At 46.9% G+C, this 9,715-nt stretch overlaps 1 protein-coding gene and 1 pseudogene across 1 annotated transcript; one reads left to right on the forward strand and one right to left on the reverse strand.

The window, feature by feature from the left end:
• The first annotated feature begins 269 nt into the window (after positions 1 to 269).
• On the forward strand, positions 270 to 3,002 carry LOC130989590 (uncharacterized). Its single transcript, XM_057913570.1, has 4 exons — positions 270 to 1,423; positions 1,508 to 1,666; positions 1,805 to 2,139; positions 2,235 to 3,002. Exons 1-4 carry the CDS (start codon positions 589 to 591, stop codon positions 2,319 to 2,321), a joined length of 1,416 nt encoding a protein of 471 aa, XP_057769553.1. The 5' UTR covers positions 270 to 588; the 3' UTR covers positions 2,322 to 3,002.
• A 304-nt stretch (positions 3,003 to 3,306) lies between these two features.
• Positions 3,307 to 9,319, reverse strand: LOC130990968 (uncharacterized; annotated as a pseudogene).
• Between the last annotated feature and the right edge of the window lie 396 nt (positions 9,320 to 9,715).

The raw sequence follows: 9,715 nt of genomic DNA on the forward strand, positions 1-9,715 counted from the left end.
AGCTTTCGTTGGCTTATTTGTAGGTTTCAACGAGACGAACCCGAGGCGACGTCGAATACATCAACAATGAGAGTGACGTGTATGTGCAACCTTGCAAGCTCGTGCATGTTGGGGTAAGCTCAATCTAATAAGCTTTGTGGTGAGAATTTAAACTATTTAAAGTTCATTTCCCACTTGACACGCTTTATTTTCGTTGGATTTTTGGAGGACTTGAAGAGCTTGTAGATTCTAGAGTGAAGATTTTTGGAGGAGAGTTCCAAGAGGTTGGTTTTCTTTCACTTACTTTGAATGTTCTTGAGGTTCTTTGAATATTCTTCGTATTTTCGTTAAGTTTTTATGAGCATGCCGTTTTCATATTTTTGTCGTATTTTGCTTTGACTCAGCTTGATTCGTCGTTTATTGTTTATAGCTTTGATTCTATATGTTGAATGTTTATGACTTAGCCTCCGTCGGGTTGGATTGGTTACATTATTTGTTTTGTTGCTACAACTTTTTGTATTTGTCCGTTTGGTTGGATTGAATTGTAGTTTGATATGTGCTAGTGGATAGTTGGCTTGGATGTGACTGTTAGTTTGTCATGCTTGTTCGATGAGTTGCGTCTTGGCTATAATATGTGCTTATTTGTTGTTGCTTGGTTGGTCGGTCGGTAGCCGTGGGGCTCTTTTAAACTCAAACTTGCTGCTTTATAGGATGTCTGATATGTCTTACCGAAGTGGGGACCACACGGGTTCGTCGGGTAGTTCCGTTAGGATATTTGGTGATGGAGAGAGCGCGATGTGTCTTGCCATTACGGGGAATGTGGTTGGGTCAAGTTGGGCTAAGTTGCCTGCTAAAAAATCCGGAGTCGGGTTTGGGGTGAATAGTTTTGGTCCCATTGTGGGTTCCCAAAAGATAGATGACACTCTTCCAAAAAGCAATCGTGCTTCTAAGATAAATTCTGAGGATCAATTGCGTTGGATCCGTCGGGCTTATAGTATCCCAGAGTGGGCAAGTTTGCATGCTCCCGATACATCACTTCGCCCCAATTGGGATGTTGAGGGTATGGTCTGTATGTACGAGCTTCCCTTCATTTTGGGTCTTCGCCTTCCACTCCCCCGTCTGGTGGTTGAGCTTTGTAACTACTATCGAATTTCTCCGAGTCAACTAATGCCTAATACTTGGAGGATCCTACTGGCCGCGGAACTGTTTGCGGAACGGAAGGGTTTTGACATCAATATATTTGATGTCTTGTATGCTTACCAGCTGAGTGAGGCCCATATAGATAAGGGTCGTTGCCAGTTTAACTCCCGCTCTGATGCCCCACTGCTTATTACTAACCTTCCGGAGGATCCTACAAGATGGAAGGAAAAATATTTTTTTATCAGTGTCGAGGCTTTAGGGGTTCAAGACGGTTACAAAGTTCCATCTGCTTGGTCCAAGCCGCGTGAGTATTTTGGTTTATTTGTTGTTATGAAGTGTGTTGTTATAAAATTGTTATCTAATAAGGCATCATTTCTCTAATATGCAGGTCGGATCAACGGGAGTCTTCCAGTTATATGCGGGTTACCGGAAAGGGCACAAAGGTTTTATTCATTCCCGGAGGGAGATCGTGACTGGCGGGTGATCTTGTCGGAGGACAATCTTAGGGGTTCTTCTTTGTGGTGTGAGATTCCTGTTCGTACCGAAGGTATTGTTCATCCACCTAATCGTGCTCGATTTCGTATTGCTCTATTAGCTAGAGCTTTGGAAATTCTAAGGCAAGGTCGTGAAGTGGAAGGTTTTCCATTATTATTTGAATTGACCCCTGTTGAGCGCGTATTTGTAGACCAAGCGATGGCAGACCTTCCATTCTACAAACCAAAAGGCAGTCGGGCTGCGTATGAGCGCATCCAACAGAAGAAAAAGAAAGTTATGGTTAGCTCAAGTGAGGAACCGACGACTGATCTCTTGGACGCGGTGTCTCTACCCTCACTTGTCGGGAGGGGCAAGCGATCCGCTTCATCCGTCGTCTCTGATCAGTCTGGTGGCTCAACTATTATGAAGTTCCCTGTGGATGCTGCTGCTTATACGCCTTGTGCTCCGCAGCTTGAGGATCGTGCTCGGTTGGATGCTGCTGGCTATGACTCGGCTATGGAGGCTATCATTTCCCATTCATTATTGGTAGGGTTATGTTGCTTCTTATTCTTTGTGTCATTCATTTTCTTTTTTGTTCAAATTGTAACAACTTATCGTGTTGATTGTTCTATGTCTTGTAGGGTACACGGGGTATCCTTTACTTGGGAGACAAGGTGAAGGAGCTTGAGAAACAAGACGAAACTTCGTGCCGAGCAGGTCGACTGTAGGAAGGAGAATCGTGATTTGAAGAAGTGCAAGGTCGGATTGGACAATGTGATTAAGGGCTTGCAGGAACAAATGGCATCCCATGAGCAAGATGCTAGGAAGCTTCATGAAGCACTTGAAAATTTGGAGGCTGTCAGTGCTCGGGTGAGGGATCTTGAGTCTGAGATCGTACAGCTGAGGAGTATGATGGAGGATGTTGGGTTAGAGGCAGAGGTCTTGACTCGCGGTGAGATTTATCAAGAGTTTCGTGATGGTAAGTCGGGTGAGTGGGATATAGATAGGTGTATCCTTGAGATGGAGAATCTGTTGCAACAAAGGGCTGAGAAGGCTGCTGCTATCCAGGCTCGGGCGGCTGCCGAGGCTAAGGAGTTAACCGACACTCTTGGTCGATTGGATACCGCGGATGCTGCCGGCGTTTCCCATGGTTCCACTGATTCCTGATTGGTGTTTTATCTTTATCGTTATGTAGAATTGCTCAAACTTGATATGTTTGGTTGTATTTGGTTTTTAAGATTATCTGTACGGATTTCTATAGTTATTTGTCCCCCAGTTTGGGTCTTGGTCGATTTGGAGACTAGATTCAAACTTAGTGTTGTCGTTGTATTTCAGAATTTTTCGGCGTAGTCGACCAGTTGGAGGGTTTGAACCCTTGAATATTATGGAGTTGGGATATTTGATTTTGAGTTGATTTTTCTAAGTATTGATAATATTGTGATGTTGTTTGTAACTTATGGAAGTATGTGGGTGTATGGTTGATAGGGTGGATCTTGTCCGATGATATATTCAACAAGTTGGGAATGATAGTTGAAAAAGGGTTGGTGGGGGGTGGGGGTGGGGGCTGCGCTCCTTGGAGCTGCCTACATACCCTTTAAAGGGATCAAGCCCAAATGTAGTTCTGACCTGCATGGAAAGGTCAGTAGTCGTGTAGTAGGTTGAGTGGGTCTCGTGAGACCTTAAGAAAATAGAAGTATAGTAGAAGTGTAGAGTTCAAGTGTGATACTGTTTGAGATGGATAGCGTTACAGCTATTGTTGATGTCACGTCCGTCTGTCGTTTGTAGTTTGTATGCTCCATGCCCAACCACTTTAGTGATCAGATATGGTCCCTCCCAATTTGGGCCTAGTTTGCCTGCTCCTGTCTCCTTGGTGTTCTGGAACACCTTTCGTAGCACCCAGTCGCCGGGTTTGAACGTGCGGGTACGGATGTGTTTGTTGTAATGTCGGGCAATACTTTGTTGATACGAGGCTAGTCGCATGTTTGCTCTGTTCCGTTTCTCATCGAGGAAGTCTAATTCGTGGCACATAGCCTCTGGGTTTTCATCCTCCGTTGTCAGTTCGTATCTGGCGGTGGGCACTTCGCTTTCAGTTGGAATTATTGCCTCCATTCCATAAGCAAGAGAGAATGGCGTTTCTCCTGTTGATGATCTTGTAGTTGTTCGGTAAGACCAGAGCACGCCAGGTAGCTCGTCTGCCCATCTTCCCTTGGCTTTTTCTAGTCGTTTCTTCAGGATGTTCATGATGGTCTTGTTGGAAGACTCTGCTTGTTCGTTTGCTTGGGGATACCTTGGTGTTGAAAAATTGAGCTTTATATTCCAGAACTTGCAAAAATCTTGGAAGTCTGCACTGATAAATTGGGATCCGTTATCCGTGACAATTTCTTTGGGCACCCCGTATCGGCAGATCACATTCTTCCATACGAATCCCTTGACTTCTTTATCACGAACTTGGTGGAAAGAGTCCGCTTCAATCCATTTGCTGAAGTAATCGGTCACAGCTAACATATACACCTTCTGTCCGGGTGCAACAGGTAACTTGCCTACGATGTCCATCCCCCATTTCATGAATGGCCATGGTGATGTGATAGCAGTCATGGACTCCGGGGGCAGGTGTGACACTTGGGTGAATCGTTGGCATCTATCACACTTTCTAGCATGGTCAGCTGCATCTGTTTTCATAGTGGGCCAGTAATATCCGCTTGTTAATGCACGATGTGCAAGACTTCTCCCACCCGAGTGGTTTCCACACTCACCTTCATGTAACTCGGACAATATGTATCTTGCTTCTGCAGGGTTAATGCATTTCAAATATGGACCGGAAAATGATCGTTCGTATAGTTTACCTCGAATGATGGAAAATCGAGCTGCTTGAGCTTTAAGGCGACGCGCTTCATTCCTATCATCCGGTAGTGCATCATTCTCCAAGTATTCTATTATTGGGGTCATCCAGGTCCGTTCTGTTGATACTTGATTGACCTGTTCATTTGTCTCCTCCTTTTGAATTGTTGGCCATTGAAGACAAGTGATCGTTATGGTTTTAGGTTTTGCGGTCTGGATCGCTGATCCGAGGTTGGCTAAAGCATCAGCATGACCATTGTCCCCCCTTGGCACTTGGTTTATGATGAACTCTTCAAAGCTTGATTGAAGCTCCTTCGTTTTGCCCAAGTAGGCCAACATCTTAGCGTCCTTGGCTTGAAAAGTACCCTGCATTTGGTTAACTACAAGTTGGGAGTCACTGAATATTTTAATGCGTTTTACCCCCATTTCCTTAGCTAATCCGAGTCCGGCTAGCATGGCTTCGTACTCCGCTTCGTTGTTGGTCGCCTTGAATTCACAGCGGATGGACTGTTCTATCACGTCTCCTAGTGGTGAGATGAGTACCAGACCTAGTCCACTTCCTCGCATATTACTTGACCCGTCCACATTTAGTTTCCAAGTTCCAGCTTGGTCGGGTTGTTCGGTCATGCAACAGATTTCCTTGTCGGCCTACAAGGTAAGGTTAGGTGTAAAATCAACTAAAAAATCTGCTAATACCTGGGACTTAAGAGCGGTACGTGGCTTGAATGTAATGTCGTATTCACTCAACTCCACTGCCCACTTCGCCAACCGACCCGACAACTCAGGTTTGTGGAGTATGGCCTTCAGAGGGTATGTGGTGGCGACTATGATTGGGTGGCATTGGAAATATGGGCGCAACTTCCTTGCTGTGTGAACCAATGCAAGGGCTAGCTTTTCTAATTGACCGTATCGGGTCTCCGCATCGAGCAGAGATTTGCTCACATAGTAGATGGGTGACTGCTTTCCGTCTTCTTCCCTGACCAACACGGCGCTGATGGCCGTATCGGATACGGCAAGATAAACCAACAATGCTTCGTGGTCTTTTGGTTTTGCGAGTAAGGGCGGGTTGGTCAGGTACTGCTTGAGTTGTTTTAGTGATTCCTCGCATTCTTCTGTCCACTCAAATGTTTTTGATCTCCTTAAGGTGTTGAAAAATGAGTGACATCTTTCGGATGACCTTGAAATGAAACGACTTAGAGCGGCTATCCTTCCCGTTAGCTTCTGAACATCTTTAACGCATGTGGGGGACTGGATACTTAAGATGGCATCGATTTGGGCTGGGTTTGCCTCTATACCCCGTTGGGTGACCATGTAACCTAAAAATTTTCCTGCATTGACACCAAAAGAGCATTTAGTAGGGTTAAGCTTCATATTGTATTTTCTAAGAATTTCAAATGTCTCCCTCAGGTGGTCTATGTGGTCCCCCGTATGGATGGACTTGACCAACATATCGTCGATGTAGACTTCTACTGTTTGTCCCAACAGATTCGCAAACATCCGGTTGACTAGGCGTTAGTAGGTAGCTCCAGCATTCTTCAGTCCAAATGGCATATACTTGTAACACCACAACCCTATGTTGGTCATGAATGCCGTTTTCTCCTCGTCGTCAGGGTGCATTCGAATTTGATGGTATCCAGAGTATGCATCCATGAAACTCAGCAACTCATGGCCGGCTGTCGCATCTACTAGCATATCAATGTGTGGTAGCGGGAACGAGTCCTTTGGGAACGCCTTGTTGAGGTCTGTGAAGTCGATACACACTCGCCACTTTCCATTCTTTTTCTTGACTACCACCACGTTAGCTAGCCACTCGGGGTAATGGGCCTCTCGGACGAGTCCGTTCCGTAAGAGCTTTGTGACTTCTTCATTGATGATCTGGTTTCTTTCAGGAGCAAATTTTCTTCGTTTTTGTTTCCTTGGTGGATAGTTTGGGTCTACCTGTAACCTGTGAACAATAATATTCGGATCAATTCCCGTCATGTCCTCATGGGACCAAGCAAAACAATCATAATTAGGGGTGGGAATTTCGGGATCGGGTAATCGGGTACCCGATACCCGACCCGAAAAAATCGGGTATCGGGTACCCTATACCCGAAAAATTCGGGATCGGGGTCGGGGTCGGGTATTTAGGGTGTGAAAAAATCGGGTATCGGGTATACCCGATCGGGTATCGGGTATACCCGAATTACCCGATTTTTTAATTAATAAATTTTAAAGTAACCCCAGCCCAGCCCACTGCCGTTCGGCCCATTCCCATTTTAAAGTAACCCCCAGCCCAGCCCCAAGTAATCCCCATTCGGCCATTCCCCAATCCCATCACTTCATCCCAAATCAATTCATCCCTCGATTCCCTTCCAATTCCCAAATCAATTCATCCCTCCCAACTCCAGAAAATCCCTCCTGTCTCCGGCGAGTCGGCGACCCAGCGCGCCCCTAGCCCACCCGCCGTCGCCCAGACCAGGGTCGGCGACCAAGCGGCGCCCCTCGCCCACCCGCCGTCGCCCAGACCAGAGCCTGCCGCGCCCAGACCAGAGCCTCCCAGTCCCAGCCCTCCCAGTCCCGCCGCCGCGCCGCTTGTGGAGCTGCCGAGCTTGTCGCCAGTGGAGCAGCAGCCGAGCTCCGACTTCTTCTTCTTCTTCTAATCTTTTTTTTTTTTTTTAAATACAGATTTCAAATCTATGTCAATGTTGAATTTGCTGCTTTGAATTTTGTCAATGTTGAATTTGGTCATTTTCTTTCTTCATGTGAATTTGCTGATTAGTGATTAGCTTGAATTTGATGCCCTGCTGCTACTGCCTTGAATTTTGGGTTGAATTTTGGTGAAATTTCAGTCGACTCGGGTAATTTAGGGTACCCGAATACCCGATTCGGGTACCCGAGTCGGGTATTAGGGTACCCGATTTCAATTTCGGGTTCGGGTTCGGGTAGCAAATTTAGGGTATTTTCGGGTTCGGGTACCCGATTTTTTCGGGTAGGGTACCCGAACCTGACCCGATTCCCAGCCCTAATCATAATGCTCAGCAAGAAATGAAATAAGCTTCTCTCTCAATTCAGGATTGAGTTATGCCCCTATCCGGACTTTGTGATCCGGATAGTCTGTACTGATTTGGACTTCATCTATCTCCACGGCTTCTTCTTCAACAAAGCTGGCAGACCGCTTTCGATTTTTTGGTTTGTCGGATTGGTCTGGTCGTTCATGCTGCACATGTTGCTCTAGTTGTGGTGATTGGTCCGTCCTGGGGTTGGATGAACCATCTTCCTGTAGTTGCTATAAAGCATGTTTTGTCTTCATGGTGGTCTGGTAGCAGGATCTGGAGTCCTTTTGTTCTCCCCTGATCTCCTTGACGCCCCACTTGGTTGGAAATTTCACCACTTGATGAAAGGTGGAAGGGACTGCCTCCATGTCGTGGATCCATGGGCGACCGAGTATGACGTTGAACGCGGAGGGGGCATCAATCACCAAGAATCTTGTTGACAAATTGACCCCTTCGGCATAGACGGGTAGGTCGATCTCCCCTACGGTTGTTTTGCTCTCACCGCTGAAGCCTATGAGGACAGCGGTCTTCCTAGTTATGTTTGACTCGTTCAAACCCATCTCCCTGAAAGCATTAATAAACATGATATTGGCAGAGCTACCATTATCGATCAACACCCGTTTCGTTAAACAATTGGCAATATAGATAGAAATAACTAAAGCATCATGATGAGGGTTAAGAAGCTTGTCTGATTCTGTAGTTTGAAAGCTGATTGTCTGTGTTGGCTGGTTTGCCATAGCTTGACCAGTCACATTTTCCCCCGTTCTGCTAGACCTGGCTTGCCTGGTATGCTTCTTTGCAGCGGAATGTGTAATCCCACTAACTTCTGATCCGCCAGAAATGACATTGACTGTTCTCTCATGGTTTGGCGGGTTGGGTGGGGTGACTTCTCTGCGCTCGTCTCGTCTATCACTTCCATGCTTTAGAGTGTGTTGGCCCTTGTCTGTTAGGAACTCAGTTAGGTGACCCTCTTTGAGTAAGTGTGCCACTTCCAATCGTAGTGCAATGCAATCCTCTGTTCGGTGTCCGTGGTCGGCATGAAACTCGCACCACTTAGATCTATCTCTCTGGTCGGCTGGTGCCCTCATCTTTTCTGGCCATTTGACTTTGTTGCCTAGATTCTTGAGAGCTAGGACTGCCTCAGCCGGTGAGATGGACAAGTTGTACTCTGGTAACTTGGCCCTTTCACGTGGTCGCGTCTCGTAGGGTTGGTCATACTGTCTCCTTCGGTATTCTTGTCGTGGAGACGGGTAAGGCTCAGACCGCCTATCACTCGTCTTCCTTTCCACCCTGGAGTCTCTTCTAGAGTTTCTGCTTGGTGAAGATCGGTGGTGGCTGTATTGATCTTCCTCCCACTTGATTTGTGCCCATGCCTTGGCAAGCACGTCCTCCATTGTTCTACAAGGGTATTTGGTGAGGTCTTTGTAGAGGTCTGAGTCGGGAAGGAGACCCTTTCGAAAGGCGGTGACCGCTGTCTGGGTGTTGCAGTTGGTGATGGACACCTTCTCCTTGTTGAATCGGCTGATATAGTCTCGGAGAGACTCACCACGCTGTTGCACCACGGCGTACAGATCCTCCGATATCTTTTCAAGTTTCCTGCTACTAGCATATTGCTGCACAAATATATCTGTTAGTTGAGCAAAACTTGAAATAGAATAATTGGGAAGGTTAGTGTACCACTGGAGGGCCGGTCCTGTCAGACTAGAACCGAACCCCTTACACATGCAGGCCTGCCTCAATTCACGAGGAATTGCAGCAGTGAACATCCTTTGTTTGTACTGAGCGATGTGGTCGGTCGGATCCGTCGTGCCGTCAAACATTTGCATGCTCGGAAAGCTAAACTTGATGGGCATTTCCACCAAGGCAATTTAATCCACAAATGGCGAGTCGGCATAGGAGTTCTCCGAACTTTTATGGATGGGTGCCGGGACATCGGGGATTCGCTGGATCAAGGCCTCCATTTCTGCCAACTTTCTCGCCAAGTCTTCCTCTCTGATTGCGTATGGGCCAGTTGTGGTTGGTTGGGCGAATTCATTGGTAAACAACTGGTCCTGGGTAAACTCCCTCGGACCGTGTCCGTCAGCCTGTTGGTTAACTTGGGTTGGCGTGACCGTCTGGTTGAGCCCCAGTATAGCGGGTTGTATGCCTCCACCGGCGGCATTGCTCACTGCTGCGCCCGGCGTGGTGAAGATGGTTCGAGCATGTTGTCCTCCGGTGGTGGTTGTTCCATCTTGTCGGAGTGTTCCTGC

This window comes from Salvia miltiorrhiza, chromosome 6 (genome assembly GCF_028751815.1).
Source record: "Salvia miltiorrhiza cultivar Shanhuang (shh) chromosome 6, IMPLAD_Smil_shh, whole genome shotgun sequence".
Taxonomy (NCBI): Eukaryota; Viridiplantae; Streptophyta; class Magnoliopsida; order Lamiales; family Lamiaceae; genus Salvia; species Salvia miltiorrhiza.

Excerpts from the sequence above, each read along its gene's own strand:
- LOC130989590 (XM_057913570.1), top strand. The coding sequence starts at position 589 with ATGAGTTGCGTCTTGGCTATAATATGTGCTTATTTGTTGTTGCTTGGT. Across the intron at positions 1,667-1,804 it reads GATTCCTGTTCGTACCGAAG|ACCAAGCGATGGCAGACCTT; the intron begins GTATTGTTCATC and ends GCGTATTTGTAG. Across the intron at positions 2,140-2,234 it reads TCATTTCCCATTCATTATTG|GGTACACGGGGTATCCTTTA; the intron begins GTAGGGTTATGT and ends TATGTCTTGTAG.